This window comes from Triturus cristatus, chromosome 7 (assembly GCF_964204655.1).
Source record: "Triturus cristatus chromosome 7, aTriCri1.1, whole genome shotgun sequence".
In the NCBI taxonomy this organism is placed as follows: Eukaryota; Metazoa; Chordata; class Amphibia; order Caudata; family Salamandridae; genus Triturus; species Triturus cristatus.
In genome coordinates this window covers 914,387,963-914,405,973 of record NC_140590.1, presented here as the reverse complement: position 1 = coordinate 914,405,973, position 18,011 = coordinate 914,387,963, and the positions used below count along the sequence as shown (strand labels likewise).

Sequence of the window (18,011 nt, the reverse complement as noted above, 5' to 3'; positions counted from 1 at the left end):
TGGCTTATCACCACTTTGTAAATGTGGTACTGTTTCATGCAGGTATCTGCATGAAAGGAGCATTCATTGGGTGCTGCTGTGGGCGTTCCACTGCAACACCCTTTGCTTTTTGACGCTGCCCCAGAGTTACAAGGATCTGTAAATCTGAGGCAGTCCCAAAAACTAACACCATGCACATGCAGCCATTATAACGGCGAGGAGAAATACTTTTATTTCTCCTCATTTTTTGTTTTTCTATGTGAACTGCATTGTGCAGCACACATAGAAAGAGCAAAACGCTTGTTTATGTGCAGGAAGGTGTTCAGCAAAAGGGAAAACACAGGGGTGCACGTATTGTTGTAAATACAGCGTATCCCTGTGTTTTGGAAATGTCGGAGCACTGCCAATTTTGGTGCACCTCCGTGCTCTGACATTTCCTTGTACATCTGCTGCTATATGTCAAACCAGAACATATGAGATGGGTGTTAGGAGTTCGGTCTTATGTGTTTTATTGCATATTATGTGACATATCAGGTGGAATGTGAGCACAGTGGCATGACTATACTGTGTATTCATCTTTGTTGTCCTTGGGTGCATGAAAGAGATGTATTTCCTTATATTCCCTTCATCAATGTGAGCTTCTATAAAGTGAAGAAGGAGGAAAATGCATTTATGGATTGATGTCTTGACTGGAACATAACTTGTCATTCTTTATTGCAGGATTATTTTTCATATTCCTACATCAATCCTACCCAGCACATAACATTGGCCTAAGTAATGTTGGGTCTTGCAAGCAGGTCTTGTGTGAATCCGCTTGATAGATTTAATGGCAGTCACTCACCACCTCCCTCAGCCTCACTCCTGACTTAAATTGATAATGTCAGCTGAACAGAACATGCATTTGAATAAAAAACAACCTTGTGATATTATCTTCTGCTTCTTGTAGGATCTTGAGTTACAACCGGCTGCGGTGCATCCCAGTCCATGCCTTTAATGGTCTGAAATCTCTCAGAGTGCTGTAAGTATTACTTGTTTAATTTATCTGCCGTGTTCTTAATTAAGACATTGAGGTGACAGCCGGTCCTTTAATGAGCAGATGGCTTCCAGTCGGTTTGAAACACTAGGCATTGTTTTGAGCAATTACTTTCAGTGTGCATGTAGTTAGAGGATATCCTGTATCCAAGGAAGCAGGTAAAATATTACGTTTATGCACCTGTGCAATACTGAGATGGAAATGTGGAATTTACAGGAAAATAGATGATATTTATCTCTGTGACTTATTAACATTATAGAGTACCCTGCACTCTTAGGGGCTTCATGCATACTGTGGTGTCTTTCATTCTGTGCATCCCACTTCATATGTACCCACATACTGACATATGCAACAGAAAAGTTGAATGAGGATGTCTATTTTTACTGCAGCTGTAGCATGGATATTCAGTGGGTTCAAGTTAAAAGGCCTGTACTTCACTTTTAGAATCAGCTGCCACCAACTGTTAGTGGAGTCAGATCCTGTGGAGGGGAACATTAGTCACCCACACTAAAAGGAGTACTATTTCGAGTGGTCTCTAAATAACCTTAATAGCAGGGGTGGCTCCTCCACTAAGGCGGAAGAGTGTCACCCCACTGCTTTAAAGCAGTGCAAAGTAAAAATAAAATGTTAATAATGGAACGTCCATTATTATCATTTTATTTTTAGTATTGCAGTTGCACTGCAGTGCAGACAGGTTGTTAGAGCGGGGTGAGGCGGGGTGGGGTTGGCCTCCCCTGACATCGAGGCTAGAGGAGGAGTGCTGGCTGCACCCCAAGTGCGCATGCCGGCCAAACCATTATGCGCACTCTGCACGTTCTCCACAGGCTGTATTGTACAAGCTGTGTAGTCAACATACAAACATGGCCAGCCTCCCAGTCCCTCTCTGAGCGCTGAACCACGATGCTCAGACCAATCACAATGCTGCTGTAAGGCAGCATTGCGATTGGTCAGGGGATTCTGAGAAGCTGTGTGCTTCCTGGTTCCTGCTGGAGGAGAGGCGGTGGCTGTCGACCACCAGGTACGTTTTATTTTATTTTTTATCATTTATTTTTTCCTACCCCCCCACCTTCACCTGCCACCATTTCCTACCAGCCACCACTGCTTAATAGTCTATCTGTCATTGGCAACATGCCATAATCACATAGAGCGCAGAGCTGCAGAGAGTTTTCTCTCTGGTCTCTTGTACCACAAAAACTCCTTGATCTGGCAAAACTGTTATAATGCAGAGCAGGTTACTTACTGTACAGTTTGCCTGGGATGTTTAACCTTATAGAGACTGAGGAGTAGCAGGGTACTTTAAGATAACTCAGTAAGATAGGGGAGCAGTATGTATTATTTAAGCCACAGATGTAAGTCTGCAAAACATGGAAGTGATCAGCGGCAAATATTTATTTTCTAGATAACTGCAGTGAAATACTTCATAATCTGTTGGTATTGTAGGGCTTAACACATTTTAGGACTGGTGTAGCAAAGACCTTTTGATTTTACTAACATTATGTAGATAATATCCTGACGTATGGGTTCTTTCATCAAGTCCTCTTCATCAATTGGTCTGTTATTGTGTCAATCACAATTTTCTTTCTTCCACTCACTATGGCATACAGCCTGTGTCAATGGGTCAGCCGACTTCTCTCATTGACTTTCTTTGGTGCACGTCAGACTGGCTCTAGGGCAGAGCGACCGGTGCAGCTGCCCCTGGCGCTAACCTCAGGGGGGGGAAATTGGGGGGGAGGGGGCTGCCATGTTTAGAAATAATAGGGATTTAAAAAACACTCACAGCAGAGTTTCTTGTGTGTCCAGACGTTTTCAGGCAACAATGATAATGTCAAGATAACTCTGGTGATTAATGTTCCTACTGGTGAGAGATTGGAGTTGTATCTAGTTGTAGTTTCCACTCATGCTACAATAGCGTAGAAGGTTAAGATGCCTGTTGCAAATTATACGTCTAACGCAAATCACTAAACTTTATTTTATGTGGATCGCTCAGTGGGTTACTGCTTTTCTTGCTGATCCTTAATATTGCAAAGTGACCTGTGAACTGTCATCAAAGAGTTGCATGCAAGCTGCATGGTATAGGTTAGAACATTCTGTTTTCCCCCAGTCTTTCATTATTTTAATAGTGCTAAAAAGGGTTAATTGGGGAAGAAATACTTTCGTCATAGTAACGCTGACCATTGCAGTACATTTTAAATTCTGAGTTTGTGCTTCTCCAGACCAAACTCTCTTTACATATACTGCCCACCAATATTGTGACATGTGACTCCTACACCTTGTAATCCTGACTATCTTACTTCACATTTCTTATATACAGAATTACACAGGTATGAATCATTGGTTCTGCATACTGTGTGTGATGTAAAGTGCTCTGACATCCTACACTGGTATGAGTAGTGATCTAAAACAAATAAAAAGCATGTGAGAGAAGTCCTATGGAGCGATAAGGGGTACTGGCAGAGCGTGGTACCGAGGGACCTCATAGAAAAGGTGATTTTTTTTGGGGTGGGGGTGACATCAAAAATTATTGCGCTGGGTGCAAGTGATGGCATTGGTTTCTTTCGCAAGGAGCACGTCTTCACAGAAAGTACTTAAGTGCCCAGTACTCATATGGCAAGGCATGCTTTTTGAGACAAAAAACTATTTTTCCTTTTAGCTTTTTTTTTTATATTGGTGAGGACACAGTAGTGTACCCGAAAATACCACAACAAAACCCTAACAAAACAAGCATTGACAAAGCCCAAAAAGTCCAATTTCTGACATATTGGCTCTGCCAATGTTTTTTAATTAAAGTTACCACCGTCTATAATCAATAGCCTTGTACATGGAATCTGAGCAGAGATTAAGCAAGCAAGTAAGATTCCAGGAAAAATCAACATGTTTCTTGGTTTGTGAGTTATAATAAGATTCTATGCAAAATCAATGTTTTGGTGAGTGTGAAAAGATTTGTGTGGTTTAACAAACATACTGAACCCGATCAAGCAAGGCCAGCTAAGAGCATCCAGGCCCAAACAAATTCACAAACACCCTTTGAGCATTTAATATTGTACAGGTGTTGTACCTACATGTGGATCTCTTATTCAGGTGGTTTATGCCATTTTCCCATCACTTAATTACACATTTCATTCTACGGAGCAGGTGTGGGCAGGCCAGTGAGGTGGTAACTGCTAGCCTTAGTGGTGCAGGTTGTCTAAATGGCAGCTGCTGGGCCGTTTCCTTATTGTGTTCCTCACTTTCAGCTGTCAAGGATGTAAAATATACAACATGTTACCTCCATTCTCATTTTCTTGGTTCATTAGTCCTTTCTCAGTCTGATCCACGCGCTTTAATTGCAAAACATTGGCAGATATGTTTTTTGCTACTCATGTCAATGTAATGAGATCAATAAAGTGAGGCGTTCTGTCTTTGTGTATCACAGACTCCTGAGAAGCAATCCCATACTGCCTTATTTCAAGTTTGTTTCTTAAATCTTCAGAGGACAGATTTTATAAAATTACCAAAGTAACCTCCTGATATGAGCTGGAGGGCAGTGACCCCTCTCAAGACTGAAATATTAGCAAAATGATGCAGCCTTGAGTACTGGCACGCGCTGCCTGGTTTTGTTCCTCTAGATTGGTATGATTTATAATGCCCTGTGAGACTGCGGTGCCAATGACAGCTCTCACCCCCTGTCATCTCCACAGTTATTAAAAGCCAAATCTCCAGCGGGGGGGATGGTTTAAGAGTGACAGCAGGCAATATGTTAGTGTCACTTATTCATTACCCCCTGGCCTCCAGGGAGACCCCCCTCCCCCCACTCCACCCCCCCACCCCCCCAAAAAAGACAGCAGAGCAATTTCCACACTTTCAGTAGAAACAATACGTACAAGCTGCGTGTGGGCTGGTTGAGTGTTGAAAAAGATGTCAGCGCACGATTTCCCCGCACGGCTCAGTCACCCTGTATCTCACACTGTGCTATGTTAAACAACACAGTAGTGGGGATGAGTGACTCTAATGAGATTGTAATGCTGTGATATATAATTTTGTATTTATATTTATTGTATTTTTTTTTTATCTTGTGCTTTTATGATCTTTCTCTAAGATCGAATAAGGAAGCATTGAAAGGAAAATGAGTCTACAATGTTTGGATAGGCATAGCCGGGACACGATTCTGCTGCTGCTACGTTATCCTCACAATAATGGATTTGCCGTATTGGCCACATTATGCATTAACTGCTAGATAATCTGCAGCTTGTAGCAAAAATCTTGTTTCTAGCTCAACTGGATCACAAGCTTCTGAAATTATGGTGACCCATGTAGCCACACAGTGGAAGACCCTATGCAAAGATTGACTGGGCATCTTTCCGTTGCATTTGCCTGTATTTGGATGTTAAACTGGTACTAATGAGGTGAAACTCAGACAGTGTTAACGTGAAAACAATTACATAATAAATGCCAACCATGCCACATAATTTCCTCCTCCCCAGCTGCATAATTCCAGTAGCCATGGGCATAACTAATACTGACTATATAAGCATCACGCGCCACAAAATATTTGGTCAGACATAATGACAGTTTTTACCCAACGTTCTTATTCTCGTTTTATTGACCAGTGATGAATACTACGCCTCTGAAGCCGTAATTTGAATGAGTGACCTTCAGATTACATGTAGACGTCCACAGGCGACACTCACAACTAGCTTAGTGACCTCCATGCAGCGCTGCCGGTCCATTGGGGATGAGGGGCCACGCCCCCCACCTTTTGCCCCTCATGAACAGTGTGTGTCAGGCTGAACAAAGGTCAGCCTGACAGACACTTTTCATTTTCAGGTCAGGCAGCCAGGAGCCAGACTTGAGCTAAATGCACAGGCTCCTGGCTGCCTGAGCTGAAATTTGCTGGGCTGAGGATGTCACAGCTCCTGTGGGCGTGACCTCCTCAGCTCAGCAAAGGTCCCTGAGGCCCTCCCCTCAATGACGAGGGGTAGCGTCACTCATTGCCTCGTACCTGGACGCTTCAGTTTTAAGTCTTGAAGCGCCCGGGGTCGAGTGTCACAGCAGTCTCACTTACCCCATCCCACTCTGTGATGACGTTGGGACTGCTGCCTTCCCTCACTGGCTGACCTTACGTCAGACAATAAGGGAAGGCAGCAGTCGCATGACTCCTGGGACCTCAGAGGCAGAGCTGCAGGTAAGTGTGTGCTTTTTTTTAAATTAATGTATGGTGGGTACAAGTGTGAATGTTTGGTAATGAGTGTTGTGAATGGATGTGTGTGCGCGCGCGTGTGTAAATGTATGGCTGTGAATGTGTATGTGTGCGTGTGTGCCCCGTCCGCCCCCTCCCTCCTAAACTTACTGGCCGTCACTGCCTCCTTGGTATTATGGAATACTATGACAAGACGTCGATCAACGGGCATCGAAAAGGATGTCTTTGATGGGTCACCGCCCATTCAGTATAGTCAGCGCTTGAAATGGAATTATAGAAGTGCATGTACTACTTGTCCTGGAATACCTGTTTGCTGCTTAGAGGTGCCGGTACTCTTTCATTAAAAGCACTGGAGCAGTGCTGGGAAGTGCAGGCACTATCCCTTCTAAATGAAAGAAGTGCAGGTACCGATTGCCTGGTAGTACCTGCACATTTAAAGCACTGGTTATAGTGAAATAGTCTGATAGTGTCAAAGGCCATTGTCTGTGCTATGAAACCTTTCTCAATACAATGGAGAGACTTGGATTTTTGGAAGACACAAACTATACAATTACAATGCAAAGGTATTAGAACGCTGTTTCTGAACGACTTTATTGAACCGCACACATAAGCCAAATAAGATGTTCTTGGACTTGTAGGATCAGTTGTGTGTTCTTTCAATCCAAGCATATGGTTGCACAGAGCAGGAAACGCCATTTGCAATTTGTTTATGTCTCTTGTTACTATTCAAACGTGTAGTGATGAGTACGCCATGATATTCCCTCATCATCTCAGTTCATAAAATACATTCGCTCCATCAGTCATATTACAGAAGTGTTGTATTGATGAAAAACATAGCAAATCCTTTGGCACCCGTTTTGCTCTGTGTCTAGTACGGAACTGAGCAGACTGGACTTGCACCAGGAACCTCATGGCACAAAGTGATCTCACATGTTTTGCTGTATCCAAACAAAAAAAGCAAATTTGATTCACTTTTCAAATTTTAAAGATGGGTTGTGTTTGAACCAAACTAAGTCAGTTCTTTTCATTTCATACACGCAAAGATAGGACAAAACTGTTTTCTATTCTTTTTTATACGGATATTAATGAGCTAGGGGCCAAAAGTACGACCATTTGTGAGTCGTAAAATTCAATGTACAACAGTGTCTCAGACACTGTCTGCGATTACCAATGGGGTCACAAAATGCGAGGCTCATGAATGAGCCACTTGCAATTTGCAACCCCATTGGGAGTGGCTGGCCCTTCCAGGGATGGTGGCCTGCTTGGCTCAACAGACCTCTGTCTGGGACTCCTTTTAAATAAAGCGGTTTTTTTTATTTTTTTTTTCTAAAGCATCCTTTAAGGAAAACGGGATGCATTTTTTAAAAAAAATGAAACTTTTCGTTTAATGTTTTTAAGTGCTGGCCGTGGGACCACTGCCTGCCCCTAAAACATATTTTTCCCTGCATTTGCAAAGGGGAATGGGTCCCCTTCCCTTTTGCAAGTTCTTTACCACACTGTTGAAGAGGGTGGTAATTTACGAGTGTTTGTCGCAAAGCATTCATACATGGCTTTGGGGTTGCTATTAGGAAGGGAACGCCCCTTCCTAATAGCGACTCGCAATTCCTAAATAGTGAATCGCAAATAAATTGTGACTCACTATTTAGTTATTGTATATAGCCCTGTCACATTTTGCATGTGCAAACGGGTTGCAAACCAGTTTGCGCATGCAAAATAAGGTCGTACATCTGGCCCTAGATCTCTTATACAGACATGAGCAAAATCTGTTTGCTCCACACTGCATTCCACAAACAGCTAAAACAGTGGACATTTTTTTGTCCTGTATTGTAAATAGTGGCAAAAATTCTGTCGCAAAAGGTCAACATGGAATACTGCCAATCTGCTGGATGCTCCCAGATGTACTCAAGAGAGAGTGTTATCTTTGCACCCAGGCACAATAGAGAAGGCACTATTTTCACAAGTCTCTCCTTTTGGTGACTCAAAGCTGTTCACGGTCATGCTGAGCAGCGAAGCCACTGGCTAGTAGCTTAGCGTGCTGGGCTCATTGCCATCAAAGTGAGTCACCGCTCTGAGGCTGAGAATCACATGTCCCTTTTTAATAGGTAACAATATTTTGCAGGACATCTACCCCTTTTATGAACATATTGCTCTGTAAACCGATATTCTCAATTTTAAATTAGCCTATATATTCCTTTAGCAGCAAGCTCGTCTCCACAAGGGCAGTGTGTGTTACCTGTAAGCATCACAATCAGGGCGACCAATCAGATTCCAATATCTAACCTATCATTTCTTCTTTTCCCTAGTACGCTTCATGGCAATGACATCTCCAGCGTTCCAGAAGGCTCCTTCAATGACCTCACTTCCCTCTCCCATCTGTAAGTAACCCGTACTTCTTGCCACTGGAGAACCCCATTTATAGTGTTGCAAAGTGACATATAGATCCATAGCTTCATTTCTGGTTCTTATTCTACAAAAAAGATAAGTGACCAAAGACAGTATGTGTCTGTGGCATGCATGTAATTAATGAGTTATAATAGGGTGGTGGTACGCTCACTTCTCATGGTGCTAGAACTCAGCAGGTGTGATTGGCGTGTTCTGGCAATGAGAAGCTTCTGATGACAAACGTTTACACTGATCTACAACCACTGATATTGTTATGCTTTTGTTATTATTGTTTTGTAGTTCCAGTTGTACTTGTAATAATAATATCATCATCAGCAGTATTAGTATCATCATTAAATAGTATTGTTTTTGGTGGTAGTGGTGGGGGTGGCAGTGACAAAAACAGTGCAGCTACTGTTGCTACCACTAGGTCCACAACTGCTACTTCTTCTACTATTGTCTCAACTACTGCTGTGTTAATACAGCTAATACTACTTCTTCAACAACTACTACTTCTATTACTACTTCCACTATTACATCTACTACTACTGTTTTTTTTTTAAATACGTCATTATTAGCATTTTAGGAAACTTATACATGTGACACAGTTTGGCAATATAACACAGTATTATATCAGGTACATTACACAACATGATCAAATATGGCATACGTAATAATGCAGTCTCCACAAAAAACTATATATATGTTTATATATGGTGCATCATCCAGGAGTTCAGAGCGGTCTCTCATCCGATTTGGACACTATTGTGGTGCGGTATCTTCCCCAGTCAGGAGGTGAGGCAGGCCCACCATGACCCACACCGAGTCTGCGCAGCGCGTCCTGTTCAGCCAATATCCCAGCAAGTAAATCTGTGCGTCACAGCTGTAAGGGAGGGGAGAGGGCCAACTTTCAGCACATGGCTATCCGCCACTTGTCAAGAATTAGTGCCAGATTTAATAACTTGCTGGGGAATTTACATTGACTAGTACGACAGTAAGACCTAATAAACAATGTGGTGCATCTTTCGCCAGGTAGTAACCCAGTGCATCCGAGATGTTAGTAAATATCAGGTAGCAGTAGGCACTGATAGAGGGGAAGTCACACACCATGTGGACAAAGTCTGCAGCATCAGATGAGCCACGGATTAGGCATCCTTGGTGCCCCCATGCATTTGGTCTATTCATGTGGAGGCGAAATAAGTGTGATGTAAATAATTGAATTGGGTATATTTAAGAGTAGAGTTGGTGGATACCCTATGCATAGTGCCATTGCTTATCCGTAAGCGTCACATCCAGCACAGACTCTCAGTAAGCCCTCAGAGGCGGGAGCGATGCACCACTATCACTGCTTATAGTACTATAAAGGCAGGTAATAGCCCTTCTGGCCCCACCATGTAGGAGTAATGTCTGAAAAATATGGGATGTCTCTTGTTCATCATGCGTCCTATGGCACACCTGGTACAAATGGCATGTGAGGGCAGCATAAAGTAGACATCCATCAGGCCCTCAAAGGTGCATAGAACCAAGAAATGGTCTTCCCATGTGGTGAGGCCCGCCTCTGTCCATTTGGCTACATTGTATCGCAACTGAAGTGCAGAGCAGCCAGGCATCGCACAGAGTGTCTGGCACTGTGTGTAGGGAGTCTGTGTACAACGCTTAGTGATATAGGTGCCTCAGCAGGACCTGGCCACCCACTTAAGATTGCTCACGCCCTCTTTAGGGACCACCACTTCAGAGCCAAGTAACCACCTCAGCACCTCAGCTGGAGATTATATTGTTAATCAATGTCATAGTTCTGACATGCCTTCTCCAGCAGCCGAGCATCTGTCATTGGAATTGGGCAACTGCATAGTAATACTTGTAGTTCAGGCCCCTAGCTGTCCTCGGACAGCGGACGTATAATTTGCTGATTGCTGCTGGTCGCCTCCCATTGCCCCATATCAGTGCAATCAAGAGCGAGCTTAGCCCTGTGAAAAATCCTTTGTTCAAAAGGACTGTTATGGGCAAGAAGAAATATAGTAGTCATGGGAGTACCAGCATTTTAGAGATAGCTAATCGCCCCATTGCGGAAAGCTGGAGGCTCGTCCAAAAATGAAGGGGGCCTCTCACTGCAGACAATACCCCTCCCTATGTTGCCATCTGCAAGGTCTTTGTGAATATGAAAAACTCTAAACCCCAGCTATTTAAATGTGTCACAACTCCATGGTAGGGAGGTGCAGGGGGTCTCATTCACTGTTCATCCATAGTCGTTGTCAGGGGGAAGTGATGGGATTTGTGACTGTTCTCTTAGAGGCCATAGGCCCTACCAAGGTGATGCAGTAGGTCGATCAGGCGTTGAATGTTGTCTTCATCCTCGCGTGTCGTCGGCATCCAGTGAGACAAAAAGGCAGTGATCCACAACTCAAATACCCCACTCGGGGGTTCTGGTGCTTAGCGCACATGCCGGGGTTCCATGGCCAGAGCATAGATGATCGAGGATAGAGGACAACCCTGCCCTGTGCCACGTTTGATGTGTAGTGGGTCTGATATGGTACTTCATGTCTTCACCCTCGCCACCCGCACGTTATAAAGCAATGAATCCTAGGTCAGGAACTGAAGTCCCACCCCCAAGTCAGCAAAGAACCTCCTTCAAGTAAGCAAACTCAGAGTGTCGAATGCCTTCAGTATGTTGAGGGCCACCAATGAGAGATTAGCATCAGATTCTATTGCCCAGTCCATTGTCATGTAAGGGGGGCACAAGTTAAAAAAGTTATTTCTACTGGGGATAAAACAATTCTGATTGGGCTCTAATAGAAGTTGCTCTATTGGTATAAATCTATTGGCCAGCACCTTCGTGAGAATCTTATAGGCCATGTTTTAAAAGGTTTCAACAGGCGATAAGACCACATAAGCAAGGGATCTCTGTTAGGCTTGGGGAGCACCACTTGTGCTGCTTCCCTCATAGAGTGTGGTAGTATCCACACAGAGTATGCCGATTCATAAACTTGGAGGAGACACCTCTGCACATGCCAGTCCCTAGGTTCTCCTTCACCTCTGGATGGCAATACGAGGCCCTGGACTTCCGGCCAGGCCCACACCTACCCGGGTGATACATGCAAGGTTGCATATTATCTCTAAAGTGGCAAAGAATTACACGGCATAATTTACTTCCAGGGCTCATAATTGCCGCTTCACTTCCAGGAAAGAGGCCTGTCACCTTTGCATGTCTGCGGTGTATTCAGGTAATATGTTCACGCTGGAATTTTCAACAGTCTAAGGCTCCTTTGCGTGTGCCACCTGTAATATGTGATCTCCGTCTCTGTAATTGAAAAAGTGGGCAACCACCTTTATCAGGAGGGCACCCGAGGGGGCAACCTACCCGGAACTCTGTTCACTTGCTTCATGGAGAAGAAGATCACTATTTTACTCTTCCAGGACAGGACAGTCTGTGCTAGCCGTTCCTCCAGGTAGAGCTCCATGCTGGGACCTTCAGCTCACTCCGGCAGACCCACAATCCTCACATTGTTGAAGCGCGAGCAGCCCTCATGACCCTCTGCCCGTTTCCTGAGGCAGCGTACCTCCTCCTGGGGGACCTTGATATGAAAGTCCGCCTCCACAACCTCCGGCCTGAGCATTGCTAGCGTAGATTCTCCTCCAGCCAGTCTTTCAACTTCTTGTGGTCTTCATGCATGAAGCCCGTATCGATTCCCTGGGCATCTATTTTAGGTTCCAGGGATGATTTAATGTACAGAATGGCCTTTAGGATCTCGTCGAATTTCCGAGAGTGGTCTGACATCATATGCTACAACATTGCATCAGGATGTCGCATGGCACCCCATCCAAGCCGCTTCCCCCTGCCTCGGCCGTGGCTGCATTAGCCCTGTCTTGTTTAGGGCGAACCATAAGTCCTGCGAAGGGGGGGCAGGGGGCAGACATGTTGGATGGCTAAAAGTTACTGTATGTACTCCACACCACTCAGTCTTAGAGTCTCAACACCTGCAGGGTGCATGTGGTAGAGCAAAGATGCCTCACAGGGAGTCAGATAGTTAATACTCACAGACAAATATGCAACCTTACCACGCATACTTTTCTTCTGCATGCAGTTACAATGACCGTGTTGTAACAACGCATGCCATTACTCCGCAAGTCGGATCAACTACTTGATTTTAAATCCAACACCTTCTGACCCCTCCGCAAGTCGTTGTTCCGACTTGCGGAGTAATAAGATAAGATAGTATTTATAGAGTGCACTAAACCCGTAGGTGTCAAGGCGCTAAGCAGACACAGTAAGGAAGAGAAACGCAACAGCAGATTAAGAGGGGAATAACCACGTTTTCAGGAGTTTCCTGAAAGCAGGGATGGAGCTTGAATTGTCAATGGCTGGGGGGAGAGAATTCCAAAGCTTAGCCGCTTTGGCATGCGTTGTTCCAAAGCGGTCGTTGTAACGACCGTGTTGTAACTGCATGCTGTGTTCCGGATTCGGGGTAAACGATGTTTATCCTCACAGACACACAGTGGGGTTGCAGAGGGCCACCAAGTAGGCCACAGGTCATTAGGAGGAGGGAGGAGGAGGAGGGAGGTGGCCACAACAGGTTGTGGTTCTTGACAGAGTCACCAGTAGGGGAAGTAGCCCCCTCCACACCACTGCTCTTCTCACAGGCCCTCACACAAACAAATAGTGGAGGTTATGGGGCTGCCATTGGAGGCCAGTCCGATGTGCCTGGGCCGTCTGGTTGTAAAATCAGGGCGGTAGGGTGCCACAACGTTCGGCTTCAGTCCCAACTCGGGCGAGATTGTTAGGCTGCACAACAGGCCTGTGCAAAACAGGCGGTACAGCGAGACCCTGGACGCAGTTTAACTGGGGAAGTGCCCCTCCACCTAGGGCCCTCTCGGTGTAGGTCCCACTATGGTATTTCAAATCCGGCTGTAGAATGTGGCAACCCAGCTGAGTCACAAGGCAGAGGGGGGGCACCACAGCGATCGCCTCTCTCCACTCGGGCCAAACTCTTGAAGGCAGTGATGGCTGGGGAAGGGGTCCACCTGCAAGACCTTGTCCATTGCATCCAAGATGGCTGGGTGCTGTCACCTGGGGTGCAATAGGCCCTAATGTCGATCGCAGCACAGCCAGTTCCTTCTGGACTGTACAACGGGTCTTCTCGGGTCAAGTGTTGCAGCTGAATCTTGGTCGCAGCTCAGCAGCAGGAGCAGCTCACAGCGTGGCAGAGCCAAGCATCAGAGAGACCAGGGCAGAAACGCTGCTTGAGCTCCCCATCATTAAATTGGAGAAAGACCAGTTGAGGTGCAGGCCCTGCCCACACGAGGCCGTGGCTCAGTGGGTGTCTGCACGCTGCTTCACAAGCAAATCATTCCTAGGCCAGCCAGGGCCCACCAGGGGCCGGCACCACCATGCAGCAGGGTTCAGGGGTGGTGGGTGGGGAGCAGGATTTTTGGAGGATGGATGGCAATGGACTTTGCTCAAGGAGCTCAGTTTGTTGCAACTTAGTTAGTCGGAATCTTGGCCACGCCCCCCTACTACTACTGTTATGCTACTACCACTGCCAACGACTACAACTAGTTCTACAACTGATACTCCTTCTACTACACTACTACTACTAATATTATTATTAATAATAATTTTACAAATAAGCAATCTTTATACTCAGAAGTTGCAAATGAACATTTATGAAATCTTGCTCATGTTAGAGACAGTGATAACATAGGAGATACACTATAAAACTATTGTACAATCAAATAGTCTTCACCGAGAAATCATATTGATTCAGTTTAAAGTTTTTTTTTTTTTTAAGTATGTGAGCTTTCACATTTTAATGCAAGAACAAAATGTGTATCAGAGCATCAGTAAAGACATTTTAGAAAAACAGGCTGGGTCTGTGCAAATGGGGGCTGCTGTTCTAAAAACCATAAGTGGCATTAGTCGAGGTCTGTCCACGTTGTCAAGCTTTCTAACGCCCCGTGAAGCATGAAGTAGAAATAAGTACGGACATGCCCAGCCGTACTAAAGGTTTAATTGCAAAGCCATTCAATGGAACATTCTATACTGTTGATGACTGCTGTACCAATGGGGACATACGGCTAAAATACAATACAAACAGGCTATAAGAAGGAATTAAGCTTTTTATGTATTTGCAAGGTTGGTACTTTAGCCATATGACGTTTCTACCATTATGACTCCTGAGGAGATTTAACCTATACAACCTAGAAATGGTGTCTCAGAATCAGAGGTGGTATGATTGTATAGAATTCATTAGATTAATTCATAAAATATAGTTTAGGCAGTCCTGGCATCCAACACAGATGACATCTGACCGTTTTCAATCACACCCTATTTCTGAGTTCTTTCTAGTGGGATGGAATCCTTATGTGGTACTTCAGACAAGCATGTCTACAATCTTACAACATTTTACCATTCATGGATTGCATAACCAATTAGACTCTACAAAAATGTAGTATATTTATGTTTGTGTTGAACGGGGGGGTGTGGGTGGGGAGGCGATCCACAGGGAAGTACACTTTGTACCAGAATATTGAGCCTTGATTATTGTATTATCATACTATTGTACAAAAATATTGATGACCAAAATATTGACAAGTAAAATAAATATATATTTTTGTCATTAATATTTTTTGTACAATAGTATGTTAATGCAATATTAAAGACTCAATATTCTATTTTATATATATATATACACACACAAACACACATATGTGTGTGTGTGTGTAGGTTTTCTGTACTATACTTACACATATGTAGTTTTATGATATGATATACATACATATTTTTTCAGGGTACCTAGGTGTGGAGTTATAAATAGTAAATCCATTTTTAGTGATATAATCTTACCTCTTGATATTTTGTTCAGTTTTTGATGCTGTATTATGACATTATTAAAAATTCGATGTTCAGAGATACAAGCATTGTTGCAGACCTGTGGCTAATGCACTATAATAATGACATTTTGATGTTTGGTCCTTGCAGTGCTCTCGGCACCAATCCGTTGCATTGTGATTGCAATCTGCGCTGGCTGTCTGAATGGGTGAAGGCTGGGTACAAAGAGCCTGGCATTGCCCGGTGCAGTGGGCCAGAAGATATGACCGACAGACTACTTCTCACAACTCCAGCTCAACGTTTCCAGTGCAAAGGTTGGTAGAGGCGAGCATTGTCTACATGTTTGGGCGTAAATCTCTCAGAGGATGTTTGACACTTTGTGCAACCTGTCTGTCCATCGACTCAGTTACAGTTCATGCACTTTCAGTGATTAAATTGTGTGTCAGTTTTAATGTATTTAATTCTATCCTGCCTCTTTTTTTGAATAAACAGATAAATGTATGCACATCTGATATCAATAACTGCTTTTGCATTCTTAATAAAATTACACTTTCTAAAAAAAGTTTAAGGAGTTTGGATTTATAGATATTTATTGTCATGCCTGTACGGTACCAGATTATGGTGGAAAAAACATGATCTGACAAATATTCTGCCTTAAACATCATTTACCAAAAGAGTATCCAATTGGAGTTAGTAATATAAATGTTATACCCAATGGGATAATAATTTTGTGAATCATATTTAAGAAATATTATTGATGTGAGATGATATTTTTGTAAATGATAATCGACACACACCCATTATACGGTTGTTGACAATCCCCTGTGGTTCTAACCCTCCTCTCTTAGTAGTAAGCGGGTGGTTAGGCAGCTCCTGTGATGACTGTCCACGGAGTATTCACAGACTATAATCCAGGAGTATTTATTTAAACTTCCCAGCCTGTCACTCTTTATTTCCAGTGAAAATCAACAAATAATGTTTCCGAAAAAATGCAATGTCCCAATATTTTTAAATCATGTAATTGGAGAACAGATCTTTCATGTCTGTGGTGGGGCAGGGACGTGGTTGTTCTACTAAAATATGCACTTACATTAAAGGGAAAAAAGAATGGGTACATGTTGGCCTGATTGGCATATATGAATCTACAAATCACAGGCCACCGTCTCCCATGCGGATTTATTTACACATTTGCGGCTATTCACAATACTCAGTAAGAGTGTGCTTGAAAATGGATTTACAGAGGTATATTCCCTGTCCACCATCCTGAGTCCATTGAAACACTGGGATAGAGGACAGCCAATTGGGGTCTGAATAGTAAAATGTGGAAAGGTAAAAATAAATCATTTTTGTCCATGGATAAAACTATGTTCTCCATGAAAAAGTTGTTACAATTCAAACCCATAAAAGTATATCATTTACAATCTAAAGCTGGGATGACACTTGTTCCAGTCAGTGGCGTAATGAAACTTGAGGGGATCCACACTACAAAGTACATGGAGGAGGCCCACCACGCTCTTTACTCAGTCAGGAGCTCTCTAGCCCAGGGACCTGACGCCTCTGCACAGTGCCAGAGTGGGTCCCCTAGAGCTCGAGTCGCACCCGCACTACGGTAGATATTCTTATTCCCCTGGTTCCATCTTTTTTTAAGATTGCATTTCCACGTATTTGTATGGTTGGAAAGGTACTGTAGACTGTTTCTGAATACCCACAAATGTACATCTAGAGCTGTTGCATTTTTCATGAGTGGCCCTAGAACGTGTGACGTCCCTTCCCCTTATCAATTTTTTGCAACTGTAAGTCAGTAACGGCAGGGAACAGGGGTGGTGGGGTGGGGGAGTAACAAAATATTTTTAGAAAACAGTTACCTCCTCACGCTGACTCCATCTCTCCACGTCGTTGCTTCACTGACGAGTCCTGGAAGCACACAGGCTCCCCTAAGCAAATCACAATGCTGCATGTGATTGATCTGAGTGTGTAGTTTGGCACTCAGAGGGGGACTGGGAGCATGGGCATGTTCTCCATCCAGGCTGTGTATTACAGCCCGGTGGAGAACATGCTAAGTGCGCATGACTGTTTGGCCAGCCCCAGGCGGCCGGACAAATCATCATGCGCACTTAAGTGCATGAACCGCTACTACCCCTGTGGCACCAGCCCCGCCCTGCCCTAACCCAGCTCCGTAGCTCGGGAAAAAAAATGATGATATCCATGTTATTATCATTTTTTTTTAATTTTTCCTGTCCTGAGAGCAGTGGGGCGACGCTTCTCCGCCTTAGCGGAGGAGAAGCCCCCGCTGTAAGTTCATTCAGGTGAACAAACAATTTAGCAGTCAGTCCTGAAAGTGTGGTGCATAATCATTGTCAAATTACTTTAATGCACCCATATCTGAAGGGGAAACTGTTAAAACACATGTTTAGATCAGTTTAGAAATATAGATACATGCATGCACCCAAACACACCGAACCTACCTCTCCCATGAAGTACAATATCAATAAGTTAACTGCACTAGTTATCAGGAGAGGCGTTTCTGTCCTGGATTCATCCCTCGTAAAATTAACAATGTTACTAAAGTTAGAAGGGCAACAGAAGGCAATTTTATGCCACTGTTTCTGCCAAAG

The 18,011-nt window shown here is 43.9% G+C and overlaps 1 protein-coding gene across 2 annotated transcripts in view; it reads left to right on the top strand.

Moving 5' to 3' along the window:
- The window catches only part of SLIT3 (slit guidance ligand 3), a 1,010,870-nt gene that overhangs the window by 844,217 nt on the left and 148,642 nt on the right, over positions 1-18,011 (top strand). For both annotated transcript variants that reach the window (XM_085617848.1, XM_085617849.1), the window contains 3 exons: positions 926-997; positions 8,492-8,563; positions 15,547-15,710. In XM_085617848.1, coding sequence (XP_085473974.1) covers positions 926-997; positions 8,492-8,563; positions 15,547-15,710 — 308 coding nt within the window. The remainder of the gene's footprint in view (positions 1-925; positions 998-8,491; positions 8,564-15,546; positions 15,711-18,011) is intronic.